Raw genomic sequence first — 18,365 nt, forward strand, 5'->3', positions numbered from 1 at the left:
TCGGAATGCCCTTCCGAGCAAGTATCAGGCGCTCAACTTCCATGCCATCAAACGTAGCCATGGTAAGTCTTGATAGGCGAATGGCCCCTGCTGCAGCAGGTCCTCCCGAAGAGGAGGAGGCCTTGGCTCTTCCTGCAAGAGATTCAGAAGGTCCGAGTACCAAGCCCGCCTTGGCCAGTCTGGAGCAATGAGGATCGCTTGAACTCTTGTTCTCCTTACGAGCTTTAGAACTCTTGGAATGAGTGGAAGTGGTGGAAACACGTACACAGACTGGAACACCCACGGAGATACCAGGGCGTCCACTGCCACTGCTTGTGGGTCCCTCGACCTGGAACAATAGCATTGAAGCTTCTTGTTGAGACGAGAGGCCATCATATCTATTTGGGGTAACCCCCAAAGGTCTGTTATTTCCTTGAACACCTCCGGATGGAGACCCCATTCCCCTGGATGGAGATCGTGTCTGCTGAGGAAGTCTGCTTCCCAGTTGTCCATTCCCGGATTGAAGTTTGCTGAAAGCGCCAACGCGTGTCTTTCTGCCCAGAGGATGATTCTTGTCACCTCTGACATTGCAGCTCTGCTCTTCGCTCCGCCCTGTCAGTTACGTAAGCCACTGCCGTTACATTGTCCGACTGTACTTGAATGGCCCGATCTCTTAGAAGATGGGCCGCCTGAAGAAGACCATTGTAGACGGTTCTTAGTTCCAGGAGGTTGATCGGCAGGCCAGCTTCCAGACTTGACCACCTTCCTTGGAAGGTTTCCCCTTGAGTGACTGCGCCCCAGCCCCGAAGGCTCGCATCCGTGGTTAGAAGGACCCAGTCCTGAATCCAGAACCTGCGGCCCTCCACAAGGTGAGGCAATTGGAGCCACCAGAGGAGTGAAATCCTGGCCTTTGGTGACAGACGAATACTCTGGTGCATGTGTAGATGAGATACTGACCACTTGTCCAGGAGATCCAGATGGAAGGCCCGAGCATGGAACCTCCCGTACTAGAGAGCCTCGTAAGAGGCCACAATCTTTCCCAAAAGGCGAATGCATTGATGAACAGACACCCGGGCTGGCTCCTGGATCATTGCTTGTATCACCAACGCCTTTTCCTGCGGAAGAAACACCCTCTGCACTTCTGTGTCGAGGATCATCCCCAGAAAAGACAACCTCTGGGTTGGTTCCAAATGTGATTTTGGAAGGTTCAGAATCCAACCGTGGAGTCTGAGTAGGTGAGTTGTGAGAACAATGGACTGCAACAGCTTCTCCTTGGACGATGTCTTTATCAGAAGATCGTCCAGATATGGAATGATGTTCACCCCTTGTTTGCGGAGAAGAATCATCATCTCTGCCATCACCTTAGTGAAAACCCTCGGTGCTGTTGAGAGGCCGAATGGCAGGGCCTGGAACTGGAAATGACAGTCCAGTAATGCGAAACGGAGATAAGCGTGATGTGGCAGCCAAATCGGAATGTGGAGGTACGCATCCTTGATATCCAGGGATACCAGGAATTGCCCCTCTTCCAAACCTGATATCACCGCCTGGAGAAACTCCATTTTGAACTTGAACTCCTTTAGAAAGGGGTTCAGCGATTTTAGGTTCAGAATGGGCCTGACCGAACCATCCGGTTTCGGTACCACAAAAAGATTTGAATAGTAACCTGTGGTTTGCAAATGAGAAACTGGCACAATGACCTGTGCCTCCTCAAACTTCTGGACAGCCTCTTGTAGGACAGTTCTGTCTGCCAGTAGAACTGGCAAGCCTGATTTGAAAAATTGGTGAGGAGGGAGATTCTGAAATTCCAGCCTGTATCCCTAGGACACAATATCTATCACCCAGGGATCCAGGTCGGACGATACCCAGACATGACTGAACTGTCTGAGTCTCGCTCCCACTGGCCCCACCTCCAGGCCGTGCGGTCCACCGTCATGCGGAGGAGTTTGGCGTACCTGAAACACGCTTTTGTTCCTGGGAACCTGCAGCAGCAGGTTTCTTGGATTTAACTCAACCTCCCCTAAAGAAGGTATTGGAAGGTTTGGCCTTTCTAGGCCGAAAGGACTGTGATGCTGATGAAGAGAAGGATTTCTTCGGAGCAGGTGCAGCTGAGGGAAGAAACTGAATAAATATCCACGCATCCAAAGCTTCCCCTAATAGAGCCTGGCCTGTGTAGGGTAGGGACTCCACACTTTTCCTGGATTCTGCGTCGGCCGACCACTGGCGCAGCCACAGTCCCCGACGAGCTGAAACAGACATGGAAGAGATTCCCGCAGCCATGGAACCCAGGTCTTTCATGGATTCTACCATAAAACCTGCTGAATCATGAATGTTACGCAAAAACAATTCAACATCACCCTTATCCATCGTATCCAAATCCTCAAGTAAGGTGCCTGACCACTTTACTATAGCCTTTGCAATCCATGCACTAGCAATAGTGGGACGTAATATGGCCCCTGAAGCGGTGTACATTGATTTAAGTGTATTATCCATTTTACGATCAGCTGACTCCTTTAAGGCGGTAGATCCCGGAACAGGTAAAACCACCTTTTTTGAGAGTCTGGACACAGATGCGTCAACAATTGGCGGGATTTCCCATTTTTTTCTATCCTCCTCAGGTAAAGGGAACGCCACCTGGACCCTTTTAGGGATCTGGAATTTTTTCACATGGTTTTCCCATGCTTTCTCAAATATAGCATTTAATTCCTTTGACGCAGGGAAGGTTTGCAAGGCTTTCTTATTTTCAGTGAAAAAATCCTCATCAACCTGCTCAGGTGTGGCATCACTAATATTCAACACATCCCTGATAGCCTCTATCATCAATTGCACCCCCTTTGCAAGAGAGGCAGACCCTCGCAACACATCCCCAGTACCGTCTGTGGTATCAGAATCGGTATCCATGTCATCTTGCATGACATGAACAAGCGCACGTTCGTGGGGGTATATAGCGGAGCGTCCTGAGGTACCAGAATCGGGCCCTACTGCCATAGAGTTCTGTAATACCTGGGTTTTACTTGCAACCCTGTCTGAAATCTGAGAAATCCAAGATTTGATAGAGGAAAACCACTCAGGTTCCCTTGCTGGAACCTGTGCTAAACCAGTGCTATCCTGATTACATGGAATGGGATCATCCCGGGAGGACATATCCTCCGCAGCATATGACAGTGTCCCTGGACATAGCTAAAGGAGACCACCAAACACACCACACACAGGGGAGGGCAGAGTTTCCCCCCAAGAATGGCAAGAGAGACAGAGATTGGAGCCAACCCATACACAGCACTTCTAACCAAAAGGAGACCCCTTGTCAGCGCTGACTGTTCACCTAATAGGATACACAGTCGTATTGCAGCCTCCCCCCTTCTACAACCCCCTGGTACCGTTTACAGATAACTGGAGTTGCTGCGGAGGGACCTGTTTCTCCTTATCAGCGCTGTGCAGGCAGGAAAATGGCGCTGAAAGCTGCTGGGTCCACTCTGAGGAGAAGCTCCGTCCCCAAAATGGCGCGGTCTTCCTGCTCTTCCACTGATTATACTGGCCTGAGGATTGAGCGCTGGCTGAGATCTGAGGACCCCGACAGGCTTTGGGACCAGTGTAGGGTGTAGCGCTGGATCAGGGCGCCCCTCACAGCGCCGCACCATGTACCGCTGAGCCTCCCGGAGCGCAGTTAATACTGCGCTCCTACCCTGCTGCCGCCATCTTTACACCGATCCCCCGCTTGCTAGGGGTGTCGGTGTCTCACTCACCACCGATTCTTCAGCCCTGTAAGGGGGTGGCGGCATGCTGCTGGGGCGAGCGATCCCCTGCGGCGGGGAGCGATCTGACTCCTCAGGAGCTCAGTGTCCTGTCAGCGGAGAAAGTGGCTCAGACCCCGCAGGGCGGACACTACTCCCCCCCCAAGTCCCAGGAAGCAGGGAGGCTGTTGCCAGCAGCCTCCCTGTAAAATAATAAACTCTAATACAACATTTTACTAGGAAAACTTAGGAGAGCTCCCCTAGCTGTGACCGGTTCCTCCGGGCACATTTTCTAACCAGAGTCTGGTTGGAGGGGCATAGAGGGAGGAGCCAGCCCACACTCTCAAACTCTTAAAGTGCCAATGGCTCCTGGTGGACCCGTCTATACCCCATGGTACTAATGTGGACCCCAGCATCCTCTAGGACGTAAGAGAAAAGGTGTGATATGCTTTGCCAGCATTTAGAGGACCGACAGCAGCATCCCAATGGAGAGAATCCCGACAGGGTTACAGTAAGTACAGGTATACTAACCCTCCCCAATAACCCGCTAACCCTAACCCTCTCCCCCCTACAGCCTAACCCTCCACGGTGGTGGCTAAACCTAACCCCCCTCCTCGCAGCCTAACCTTAACTCTCCCTGGTGGTGCCTAAAACTATCCCCCACCCTCCCCACAGCCTAACCCTCCCTTCCTCATAGCCTAACCCTAACCCTTCCCAGTGGTGCCAAAACCTATCCCCCACCCTCCCCACAGCCTAACCGCCCCCCCCCCCCCCCCCTCCCCGCAGCCTATCTCCTCCCAGTGGTTCCTAAACCTATTCCGTACCCTCCTCACAGCCTAACCCTACCTTCCCAGCATACCTACGATCGAAATGGCGGCTGTCGGGATTTCAACTGCCAGCAACCTGACCACCGGCATCCTAAATGTATCCCTTGCTCAGTCCCACAAATTGGCAACAGTGCATCACAATACGGATGGCCTGAATCAGGGACCATTTCAGATGGCCCCTCAATGAAGTACATTACATCATATGGACATCAGAAGCAAAATGCCTGTCCATTGCTATGTGCTGCAGGGTGAAACACTTCCAGTTTACTCAGGAACTAGACAGGAATTATTGAAAATGGGTCATGTGGTCTGACGAATAACATTTTCAATTACACCATGTAGATGGTAGAGGGAGGATATGGAGACAACAGCATGTCAGCATGGATCCTTCTTGCATAATCACAACTCTTCAGGCTTGCGGAGGCCACATTATGGCATGAGGTTTGTTTCATGTGAGTGTCTGGGCCATCTGATTCATGCCTAGAGAATTCAAGCCTTATTAAGGACAGAAATTGGCACTAACCTTGTAGTCGTAATAATTTGGCCACTCAGTGAATAGTGTAAGGCAGATTTTAGCATTGGATAGCCTTTCCATCAGAGGGGTACATTTGATGTCACTTTCTTTCAGTCTATCCATACTTAATGAGTATTTGTATGTAGGCATGACAATATTGTTTTAAAGTGATTTAAGTCCCAGAATAATGGAGTAATAGAAAATGTCTGATTTATGCCAACCCATTCTTACTTAGTGAAAGGGAATTTCTACATTCGCGGAAAGTATTTGCTGTCACTTGGATGAGGATGTATTTATATATTAGGGACAATATTCAGTTGGAGCAGAGCAACCAGTACCATGCGATTAAACCCTTATTCTATAACACTATACTGCTACAATTATCACTGCAATAGGTTTATTTCATGTCCAGCAGCAAAGTATGCATTATATGCATCTTATGAAGGCCATTGTAGTACAAAGACAGTATTTTGAAAAAGTCCTGGTCTGTAAGGGAATAACAGAAGTCTCCACTTACCTGACTGCCCCGGAGCCATTCCACGCTGCAGGGCACTCCGAGCAGTAGGGCCACTCCCGTGAGTCTAGCTTATTTTCTATGTTGTCCTTAAAGCAAAAATATGAAATGTGAAGCAACTATAAATTGTGACAAACACTATTACTACTCCGAAATTTATTATCAATTGCAACTACACATTCATCAGTATTTTAATTATTCTTTTCTTTTAAAAAGCAATGTAACTTATATTCCTTTTATTTGTGTTATTGGACAGAGGTACATGTGAAAACAATTATCTGATCTTTCTTTGGATCGAAGACTTTCCTATGGGAGCCAAAGTGGTCCTTAGTGCCTTCTGACACACAAAGCAATTCTATCTGCAGGAGGAAAAGGGGAGAGGTCCATCCAATTCCATTCCAACACTTTTCACAGGTGGACAGTGGTGAAGTGGAAAACAAAGTTTGCAGTAGTAGTGGTTTTACTTGTGAGCTTGGATAATGTGGGCCATACATCAAAATGATTTCTTTCAACCAGCCAACTAGTTAACCTGCTGGAATGATTATCAGGCACACTGAAAAACAGCAGATAACAATCTGTCCAACTAGATGGGAAAATATAATAATTATGGTAGACTTACTGTTGATAACTCTATTACTCCTAAGTCCACAGGATAAACATTGGGATATGAGGTAGCGACAGCGGATTAGCACTAAACGATCAAAGCTATCGGCCTCCCAGAATGCAACGGGCCTGTCCCTATATCCCCACCTCCTGGCTCAGGCAATTCAGTTGTTTTCCAAAGCTCAAGGCAGGAGCATCATAGAGAGTCCTAATCAGGCGAGAAGAACATACATGCACATCCTTCCATACAAGAAGGAAGAGGTTAGCGAGTGAAAGGATCCTCAAATCAGGTGAATCAGGGTGGGACCCCTGTGGATCCTGTGGACTTAGGAGAAATTGAGTTATCAACGGTAAGTCTACCATAACGATTATTTCTTCTGCAGGGTCCACAGGATAACATTGGGATGTCCCAAAGCAAATTAGTGGTGGGGGCGCTCCTGATTGGACAGGAGAATCCTTCGCCCGAATTCAGTGTCATGAGAGGCAAAGGTATCAAAGGCATAATGTCTAATGAATGTGTTAATGGAAGACCATGTGGCTGCCTTACATATCTGTTCTGCTGAAGCACCACGTTATGCTGCCCATGACAGACCTACCTTACGAGTAGAGTGAGCAGAGTCATTAGCGGGAACAGGGAGATCAGCTTGAGAATATGCTTCTGAAATCGTCATTCAAAGCCACCTAGCCGGTGTCTGCTTGTCAGCAGGCCATCCTCTCTTGTGAAATCCGTAGAGAATGAAGAGTGTGCCTGTTTATCTGATGGGACTGGTACAATCCACGTAGATTCTTAAATCACGGACTACGTCCAACGATGCATCTCCTGCAGAAAGATCCGGTCCTTGGAAGGCTGGGACTACAATTTCTTCGTTAAGGTGGAATTTAGACACCACCTTAGGAAGTTACCCAGATTTGGTTCAGAGAACTGCTCTATCTGGATAAAAAAAAAAAAATCAGAAAAGGAGGGCACCATAACAATGACCCTAAATCTGGAACTCTTCTAGCTGAAACAATAACCAGCAGAAAGAGAGCTTTAGCTGTCAATCATTTAAGATCCACTCGTTTTAGTGGTTCAAATGGGGCAACTTGAAGGGCCTTTAGAACTAAACTTAAGTCCCAGGCACTGTAGGAGGAACAAAAGGAGGTTAAATGTGCAGTATTCACTGGAAAAAAGTGCGCACATCCTGTAGCTTAGCAATTTTCTTTTGGAACTATACAGTCAATGCGGACACTTGCTCTCTCAAGGAAGCCACCCTTAGACCTTCGTACATTCCTGCCTGGAGGAATGCTAGGACTCTGGAAACTCTGAAAGACCTAGGATCAAATTTCCAGTCACTGCACCAATGAATATTGGCTTGCCATATTCCGTGATAAATGCGAGCTGAGGAAGGTTTCTTTGCTCTGAGCATTGTTTGAATTACCTGTTGTGAGAATCCTCTTGCTTTCAGGATGGAAGTCTCAAAAGTCACGTCACCAAAGACAGTCGGATCCAGGTGCTTGTGATAGCAAGGATCCTGAGACAGTAGATCTGGACATTGAGGGAGTAGGAATGGAACATCCATCGACAGACTCTGCAGATCTGTGTACCAATGTCTTCTGGGCCAAGCTGGAGCTATAAGTATCATGCCACCCCTTCCTTGTTTTGCTTTTCGCATCACTCTGGGTAACAGGGCGATTGATGGACACACATAGGCCATATGAAAGACCCATCTCACTGACAGGGCATCCACAAAGATCGCTTTGGAATCCTTTGTTCTTGGCCCATATGCAGGAACTTTGTTGTTCTGACAGGATGCCATGAGATCTATTTCCGGTAACCCCCACTTGTCTACCAGAATTTGTAAGACCTCGGGATGTAAAGCCCATTCGTTTGCATGAATGGCGTGTCGACTGACAAAATACGCTTCCTAGTTTAGGACTCCCGGAATGAACACTACGGACAAGGCTGGAAGATGAAGTTCTGCCCACTTTAACTTGTGACTTGCCTCCTTCATTGCGTTTTGGCTGCAAGTTCCTCCCTGATGGTTGAGGTACGCTACTGCCATTGCATTGTCTGAGCGGATTTGAAATGGTTTCCTCTGAAGGATGTCCTTTGCCTGAATAAGTGCCACATATTACTGGCCCGAAGTTCCAATATATTTATTGGCAGGAAACTTTCTCCCTTGTTCCACTGCCCCTGGAAGCAATTCCTTCCTGACACTGCTCCCCAGCCCTGAAGGCTGGCATCCGTTGTCAGAATATACCAATCTGATATCCAAAAGGGTCTCCCTCTGTCCAGATGGGATGTCTGTAGCCACCAGGCTAATGATCTCCTTACTTCCAGAGGAAGGACCATAGTCTGCGTTTTTATTGTCTGAAGAAAACCATTCCATTTGGAAAGGATCACAAGTTGCACAGGCCTCGAGTGGAACGGAGCATACTCCACCATGTCGAATGTTGACACCATCAACCCCATCACACGCATTGCTGCGTGAATGGGTACCTTTTCACTGTGTAGCAGCTCCTGAATCCTTGACTGAATTGTGGATATTTTGTTCAGAGGTAAAATTACTCTCTGAAGACTTGAATCCAACACAGCCCACAAGTGAGTCATCCGTTGTGACGGAACCAGGGACGACTTTGCCCAATTTATGAGCCAACCATGTCTCTGCAAACAAGCTATTGTCTGTCACAGATGACACTGAAGCAATCCCTGAGATTGTGCCAGTATTAATAAATTGTCGAGGTATGGAAAAATCCTTATCCCCTGCTGACGGAGAGAAGATGCTATTACCACCATAATTTTGGTAAATACTCTGGGAGCTGTAGCCAGTCCAAATGATAGGGCCTGAAACTGAAAATGTTGCTGGAGGATAGCAAACCTGAGAAAGCGATGATGGGACAGTGCTATAGGAACATGAAGGTAAGCGTCCTGGATATCCAGGGATATTATAAAATCCTCCTGCTCCATTGTCAATATGAAACCGAGGCATCCAAATGTTCAGCACTTTGTGTTTAAGTATGGGCTGGAACGACCCATATGGCTTCTGTATTAGAAACAGGTTGGAATAAAAACCTTGTCCTCGTTGTGCAGGAGGAACTGGAATTATCACTCCTGACTGAATCAACTTCTGAACTGCCTCTTGCAAAGCCTGGCCTTCGTTCCACTGAAGACGGGCTGGTACAAAAATACAAGAAAACCTGACTTCAGGAAAGTGCGCAAAGACAAGGTACAGCCTAATGCTGGCCATACATCAGGACGATATCTTTCCAACCAGCCAACTAGTTGGCTGGTTGGAAAGATAATCTGGCAGTGTGTGGGAGCAAACGATTATCAGCCGTTTGCTCCCACACGCTGAAAAACGGCCAGAAACGGTCTGTCCAACTAGTTGGGAAAATCAAACCGGTTTGATTTTCCCAACTAATCGTTCAGGTGTAGGGGAAACTTTCCCCCTAACTGAACGATAAGTAGGTGGACACTGCCTGCTAGTGTCCGCCTACTTTTGTCTTTCGGACTGCAGGTGACCCTCTCTGCTTCATCCCCCTCCGGCTACTTCGTCCTCACCGCCCGCATCTTTCCTGCACCGGCCGCAGGGACCGGCCACTGCACAGCCGCCAGCCCCACCGCACCGTCCATCTCTCTCCACACCGGCTGCCAGCCTGAAACCCCCTCCGGCCACTAGCTTCTGTCCCACGCCGGGACCACGTCACCGCCGTCTCAACCATCCCGCCGCTGCCTTCAGTGCCGCTAGACTCTATCCCCCTCCGGCCACCTTACCGCCCAGCATCTTTCCTGCACAGCCACCAGCCTCCCTCCACGCACCGGCCGCCAGCCTCCCACACAGTTCATTTATCCCCCTCCGGTCACCAGCCTCTGTCCTGCGCCGGGATCTCCACACCGCCGCCTCGTCCATCCCGCCGCTGCCTTCAGTTGCAGGGACCGGGCACCTCAGCGCTGCCAGACTCCATCAGGAACCAGTCACCCCTTCCTCTCTGCCACCAGCCTCCATCCTCCACCGGCCGCAGAGAGGGCACAGCCTCCATCCTCCTGTGATATACACACATACACTGATACACACACATATATATACACTGACACACATACACTGTGACACACACATATATACACTGACACACGTATATACTGTCACATACATATACACATGCTGACACACACATGACACATGTACACTGTGATACAAACATACACTGTGATAGACACACATATATACACTGTGATAGACACATATATACACACTGACATGCACGCACTGTGACATGCACGCACACACACTGAAATGCACGCACACACTGGGACATGCACGCACACACTGACACGCACGCACACACTGACACGCACGCACACACACACTGACACGCACGCACACACACACTGACACACGCACTGTGACATGCACGCACACTGTGACAAGCACACACATACTGACACGCACGCACACACTGACACGCATGTGCACGCACTTACTGTGACACGCACGTACACACTGACACGCACGTACACACTGACACGCACGTACACACTGTGACACGCACGCACACACACATGCACACTGTGATACACACTGACACGCACATGTTTACACACTGACACGCACATGTATACACACTGTGACACGCACATGTATACACACTGACATATATATATATATACACACACACACACTGACACATGTACACTGATATACACACATATATAAATATATATACACACTGACACATGTACACTGATACACACATATATACAGTGTGATAGACACACATATATACACTGTGATAGACACGTACTGTATAGACACTGACACTCATACACTGATATACACACACATACTGACATACATATATACACACTGTCACACACACACACACACACACACACACACACACACACACTGAGACACACCTATATACACTGACACACTCACATATACTGTCACACATATATACACTGATACACACATATGTAAACTGTGATACACACACATACACTTTGATACACATTTATGTACACTGTGACACACTCATATACACTGGTATACACACATACTGTCACACCCACATACACTGACACACACACACACTGTGACACACAAGTATATACACTGTGACACACACACACACACACACACACACACACACACACACACACACACACACATACTGTCACACACATATATACACACTGTGACACATATTGTCACACACATTTGTAAGGCTGTAATTGTGTGTGTGTAGAGGGGGCATGAAAATATATTTAACCAAAATACAGATACCTAGTAGCGTGAATGGATGTTTCAAATATGTGGATTAAGTGGATGTGAAATTAATCAATAAATTGGTTCAGTTGCGACGGACCCCAGAGACTTATCTGCACAGGTTTCAATTAATAGGGAAAGCTAAAACAAATATAAAGGGCCAATAATTATATTCAGAAATGCTGGTGGTTCCAAATTAATACACATTTATTTTACACACAATAAGACATTAAGGGCGGAATTCAATTCTTTTCAGCCCCTTCCACACCCGTTCTGTTGCTGCTGATGGGCTTGGTATAATAATTTCAGTAGCGAGGGCACCCAATCCGTTACGCAGCTAAACCTGATTACTATGGGTGCGATATGCTCGATAACGGGGATCACTTTAGAAAGGAGATTAGGCGTGATATATCATTTGAATACCGCCCTAAAAGTACTCATTACGGGAGAGCAAATAAGACCAATTGTAGATACATGTAACAATATGAAAAGTAGCAATAAAATATATAGTAGCTGATTCTGCTACATATGTTGCAACTCAGTCTGTGCATGTATCCTTTTTCCTCATTCACATGCAGTCCAGATAAGCAGCTGAAGGAATATAAATTATTATCTAATATTTAGCAGAGCTGTTTAACTGCTGAAGTCCATATAAGCCACTATAATTATAGAGATGAGCGCCTGAAATTTTTCGGGTTTTGTGTTTTGGTTTTGGGTTCGGTTCCGCGGCCGTGTTTTGGGTTCGAACGCGTTTTGGCAAAACCTCACCGAATTTTTTTTGTCGGATTCGGGTGTTTTGGATTCGGGTGTTTTTTTCCAAAAACACTAAAAAACAGCTTAAATCATAGAATTTGGGGGTCATTTTGATCCCAAAGTATTATTAACCTCAAAAACCATAATTTACACTCATTTTCAGTCTATTCTGAATACCTCACAATATTATTTTTAGTCCTAAAATTTGCACCGAGGTCGCTGTGTGAGTAAGATAAGCGACCCTAGTGGCCGACACAAACACCGGGCCCATCTAGGAGTGGCACTGCAGTGTCACGCAGGATGTCCCTTCCAAAAAACCCTCCCCAAACAGCACATGACGCAAAGAAAAAAAGAGGCGCAATGAGGTAGCTGTGTGAGTAAGATTAGCGACCCTAGTGGCCGACACAAACACCGGGCCCATCTAGGAGTGGCACTGCAGTGTCACGCAGGATGGCCCTTCCAAAAAACCCTCCCCAAACAGCACATGACGCAAAGAAAAAAAGAGGCGCAATGAGGTAGCTGTGTGAGTAAGATTAGCGACCCTAGTGGCCGACACAAACACCGGGCCCATCTAGGAGTGGCACTGCAGTGTCACGCAGGATGTCCCTTCCAAAAAACCCTCCCCAAACAGCACATGACGCAAAGAAAAAAAGAGGCGCAATGAGGTAGCTGTGTGAGTAAGATTAGCGACCCTAGTGGCCGACACAAACACCGGGCCCATCTAGGAGTGGCACTGCAGTGTCACGCAGGATGGCCCTTCCAAAAAACCCTCCCCAAACAGCACATGACGCAAAGAAAAAAAGAGGCGCAATGAGGTAGCTGTGTGAGTAAGATTAGCGACCCTAGTGGCCGACACAAACACCGGGCCCATCTAGGAGTGGCACTGCAGTGTCACGCAGGATGTCCCTTCCAAAAAACCCTCCCCAAACAGCACATGACGCAAAGAAAAAAAGAGGCTTTTTACTGATATTTGGTGTTTTGGATTTGACATGCTCTGTACTATGACATTGGGCATCGGCCTTGGCAGACGACGTTGCTGGGATTTCATCGTCTCGGCCATGACTAGTGGCAGCAGCTTCAGCACGAGGTGGAAGTGGATCTTGATCTTTCCCTAATTTTGGAACCTCAACATTTTTGTTCTCCATATTTTAATAGGCACAACTAAAAGGCACCTCAGGTAAACAATGGAGATGGATGGATTGGATACTAGTATACAATTATGGACGGGCTGCCGAGTGCCGACACAGAGGTAGCCACAGCCGTGAACTACCGCACTGTACTGTGTCTGCTGCTAATATATAGACTGGTTGATAAAGAGATAGTATACTCGTAACTAGTATGTATGTATAAAGAAAGAAAAAAAAACCACGGTTAGGTGGTATATACAATTATGGACGGGCTGCCGAGTGCCGACACAGAGGTAGCCACAGCCGTGAACTACCGCACTGTACACTGGTTGATAAAGAGATAGTAGTATAGTCGTAACAACTAGTATGACACTATGACGACGGTATAAAGAATGAAAAAAAAACCACGGTTAGGTGGTATATATTATAATAATAATACAATTATGGATGGACGGACTGCCTGCCGACTGCCGACACAGAGGTAGCCACAGCCGTGAACTACCGCACTGTACACTGGTTGATAAAGAGATAGTAGTATACTCGTAACAACTAGTATGACACTATGACGACGGTATAAAGAATGAAAAAAAAAACCACGGTTAGGTGGTATATATTATAATAATAATACAATTATGGATGGACGGACTGCCTGCCGACTGCCGACACAGAGGTAGCCACAGCCGTGAACTACCGCACTGTACACTGGTTGATAAAGAGATAGTAGTATACTCGTAACAACTAGTATGACACTATGACGACGGTATAAAGAATGAAAAAAAAACCACGGTTAGGTGGTATATATTATAATAATAATACAATTATGGATGGACGGACTGCCTGCCGACTGCCGACACAGAGGTAGCCACAGCCGTGAACTACCGCACTGTACACTGGTTGATAAAGAGATAGTAGTATACTCGTAACAACTAGTATGACACTATGACGACGGTATAAAGAATGAAAAAAAAACCACGGTTAGGTGGTATATATTATAATAATAATACAATTATGGATGGACGGACTGCCTGCCGACTGCCGACACAGAGGTAGCCACAGCCGTGAACTACCGCACTGTACACTGGTTGATAAAGAGATAGTAGTATACTCGTAACAACTAGTATGACACTATGACGACGGTATAAAGAATGAAAAAAAAACCACAGTTAGGTGGTATATATTATAATAATAATACAATTATGGATGGACGGACTGCCTGCCGACTGCCGACACAGAGGTAGCCACAGCCGTGAACTACCGCACTGTACACTGGTTGATAAAGAGATAGTAGTATACTCGTAACAACTAGTATGACACTATGACGGTATAAAGAATGAAAAAAAAACCACGGTTAGGTGGTATATATTATAATAATAATACAATTATGGATGGACGGACTGCCTGCCGACTGCCGACACAGAGGTAGCCACAGCCGTGAACTACCGCACTGTACACTGGTTGATAAAGAGATAGTAGTATACTCGTAACAATTAGGATGACACTATGACGGTATAAAGAATGAAAAAAAAACCACGGTTAGGTGGTATATATTATAATAATAATACAATTATGGATGGACGGACTGCCTGCCGACTGCCGACACAGAGGTAGCCACAGCCGTGAACTACCGCACTGTACACTGGTTGATAAAGAGATAGTAGTATACTCGTAACAATTAGGATGACACTATGACGGTATAAAGAATGAAAAAAAAACCACGGTTAGGTGGTAGGTATATAATAATAAATAATACAATTCTGGTCGGACGGACTGCCTGCCGTGTGCCGACACAGAGGTAGCCACAGCCGTGAACTACCGCACTGTACACTGGTTGATAAAGAGATAGTAGTATACTCGTAACAATTAGGATGACACTATGACGGTATAAAGAATGAAAAAAAAACCACGGTTAGGTGGTAGGTATATAATAATAAATAATACAATTCTGGTCGGACGGACTGCCTGCCGTGTGCCGACACAGAGGTAGCCACAGCCGTGAACTACCGCACTGTACACTGGTTGATAAAGAGATAGTAGTATACTCGTAACAATTAGGATGACACTATGACGGTATAAAGAATGAAAAAAAAACCACGGTTAGGTGGTAAGTATATAATAATAAATAATACAATTCTGGTCGGACGGACTGCCTGCCGTGTGCCGACACAGAGGTAGCCACAGCCGTGAACTACCGCACTGTACACTGGTTGATAAAGAGATAGTAGTATACTCGTAACAATTAGGATGACACTATGACGGTATAAAGAATGAAAAAAAAACCACGGTTAGGTGGTAGGTATATAATAATAAATAATACAATTCTGGTCGGACGGACTGCCTGCCGTGTGCCGACACAGAGGTAGCCACAGCCGTGAACTACCGCACTGTACACTGGTTGATAAAGAGATAGTAGTATACTCGTAACAATTAGGATGACACTATGACGGTATAAAGAATGAAAAAAAAACCACGGTTAGGTGGTAGGTATATAATAATAAATAATACAATTCTGGTCGGACGGACTGCCTGCCGTGTGCCGACACAGAGGTAGCCACAGCCGTGAACTACCGCACTGTACACTGGTTGATAAAGAGATAGTAGTATACTCGTAACAATTAGGATGACACTATGACGGTATAAAGAATGAAAAAAAAACCACGGTTAGGTGGTAGGTATATAATAATAAATAATACAATTCTGGTCGGACGGACTGCCTGCCGTGTGCCGACACAGAGGTAGCCACAGCCGTGAACTACCGCACTGTACTGTGTCTGCTGCTAATATAGACTGGTTGATATTTAAAGAGATATTAGTAGTATACAACAATACTATACTGGTGGTCAGGCACTGGTCACCACTCCTGCAGCAAAAGTGTGCACTGTTAATTAATATAATTGTACTCCTGGCTCCTGCTAACAACCTGCAGTGCTCCCCAGTCTCCCCCACAATTAATTATAAGCTTTTAATTTATACATTGATGACTGTGCAGCACACTGGGCTGAGCTGAGTGCACACAGACTGAGTCACACTGTGTGACTGACTGTGCTGTGTATCGTTTTTTTTTTCAGGCAGAGAACGGATATAGCAGAGAGAAGTGAACGGATATATTATATTAAATAAAAGTTAACTAGCAACTGCACTGGTCACTGACTGTGGTAAACTAACTCTGTCTGCGACTCTGCACAATCTCTCTCTATCTAATCTATCTATCTCTATTCTAATGGAGAGGACGCCAGACACGTCCTCTCCCTATCAATCTCAATGCACGAGTGAAAATGGCGGCGACGCGCGGCTCCTTATATAGAATCCGAGTCTCGCGATAGAATCCGAGCCTCGCGAGAATCCGACAGCGTCATGATGACGTTCGGGCGCGCTCGGGTTAACCGAGCAAGGCGGGAAGATCCGAGTCGCTCGGACCCGTGGAAAAAAAAGTGAAGTTCGTGCGGGTTCGGATTCAAAGAAACCGAACCCGCTCATCTCTATATAATTATTGGGTTATATGCATGTATGTGTATATATATATATATATATATATATATATATATATATAGAGTGAAAATAACAATGGGCGGCACTCAGCAGGCTTGTAGTTGAAAAAATGCAGTTAGTTTAATCTAACTGCATTTTTTCAACTACAAGCCTGCTGAGTGCCGCCCATTGTTATTTTCACTCTACACTGGGAGATTACATTCATCTTACCTGGGAGGGCACCGCAGCCAGTTATCTATATGAGCAGGGAGTGCCGGGACAGACTGTTTGGATATATATATATATATATATATATATATATATATATATATATATATCACAAACGATAGGCGGCACTCTAGGACTTTTCACAAATCAAGAACAGACGTGACCCTGTTCTGACAGTTGACGACGGTTACATTAAACCGAAACGTTAAACTTTCAGAACAGGGTCACGTATGTTCTTGATTTTTGAAAATTCCTAGAGTGCCGCCTATCGTTTGTGATATGTTTGCTTTTTGAAGCTCAGGAGGGCACCAGACAAGCGGTACATTTTACTACATTGGGAGTGCCGAATATCTACATCTGGTATATATATATATATATATATATATATATATATTTGCCTTGGCAGCCCAAGCATGCTGGAATCCACAGTTCACTATAAAAATAAGTAAATTTCATAACTGTATGGTGGTGAAAGAAAGGCCCAGTTTCACTGAAATAAAGACACTTCTGCATGTTTTGAAATTAAAAAAACAAAACAAAACTGAAGAACTGTAGGCAGGCACTGTCCGCCTACTTCGGTGACATCACAAGTTGGACAGAAGTTGGAAGGTTGGTTGGTCTGATGAAAAGTTGGTTAGATGTGTGGAGCACTGGTAAAAAGTTGGTTAGATGTGTGGGGCACTGTTTTAGTTGAACAGACAAGTTGGATGGTTGGAAGTTTGGAGTGTTGGAGAAAAGTTGGTCTGATGTATGGCTAGCATAAATCCAATACACACAGTATATTGGTGATGTAATTACCGGACATAAAGAGAACCTATCAAGTAAGTCTTACCTTGAAAAAGTGTCTGTAACAGACCTGAAACGCGTTGGTGCAGTGCAAGGAAATACCCAGACGATTCTAGGTGATAGTAACTACCGGATCCAGGGAGCTGAAAACCCGGGAGGCTGCCTGTGACCGCTTCAACATCCATGCGATTTTGAGAACTTGATAGGTTCTCTTTATGTCCGGTAATTACATCACCATTATTTACTGGGATAATCCGTGCCACTTGTATGTCTTTTATGTATATGGTTTTACTGAAGTTGTTTGTCCTGTTTGTGAAAAATAAAAAAATGGTGTTACACTATTCTGCCACCATTTCCTCTGTTTTATGGTCATCCTGAGAGGAAATAGAACAAGAGGAGGAACACTGTTTGGAATACGGGGGGATTGACCCATTACATGCTGAAGATTCAAGCTGCTCACAGGAATGTATACTGCTGAAATATTCTCTGACATTCATTGAGAATCTGTTATATTTTATGTGGTTTACTTAGAAGGGCGCCCATAATCTATCCACCAATTTTCTTTCTGTTCTGGTACAAAAAAAAACATTGA

The 18,365-nt window shown here is 45.9% G+C and overlaps 1 protein-coding gene across 2 annotated transcripts in view; it reads right to left on the reverse strand.

The window, feature by feature from the left end:
* STXBP3 (syntaxin binding protein 3) overlaps positions 1 to 18,365 on the reverse strand; it is a 273,208-nt gene that overhangs the window by 6,432 nt on the left and 248,411 nt on the right. For both annotated transcript variants that reach the window (XM_063940160.1, XM_063940159.1), the window contains one exon: positions 5,566 to 5,651. In XM_063940160.1, the coding sequence (XP_063796230.1) occupies positions 5,566 to 5,651 (86 nt within the window). The remainder of the gene's footprint in view (positions 1 to 5,565; positions 5,652 to 18,365) is intronic.

The sequence above is a fragment of the Pseudophryne corroboree genome, chromosome 9 (genome assembly GCF_028390025.1).
Source record: "Pseudophryne corroboree isolate aPseCor3 chromosome 9, aPseCor3.hap2, whole genome shotgun sequence".
Lineage (NCBI taxonomy): Eukaryota > Metazoa > Chordata > Amphibia > Anura > Myobatrachidae > Pseudophryne > Pseudophryne corroboree.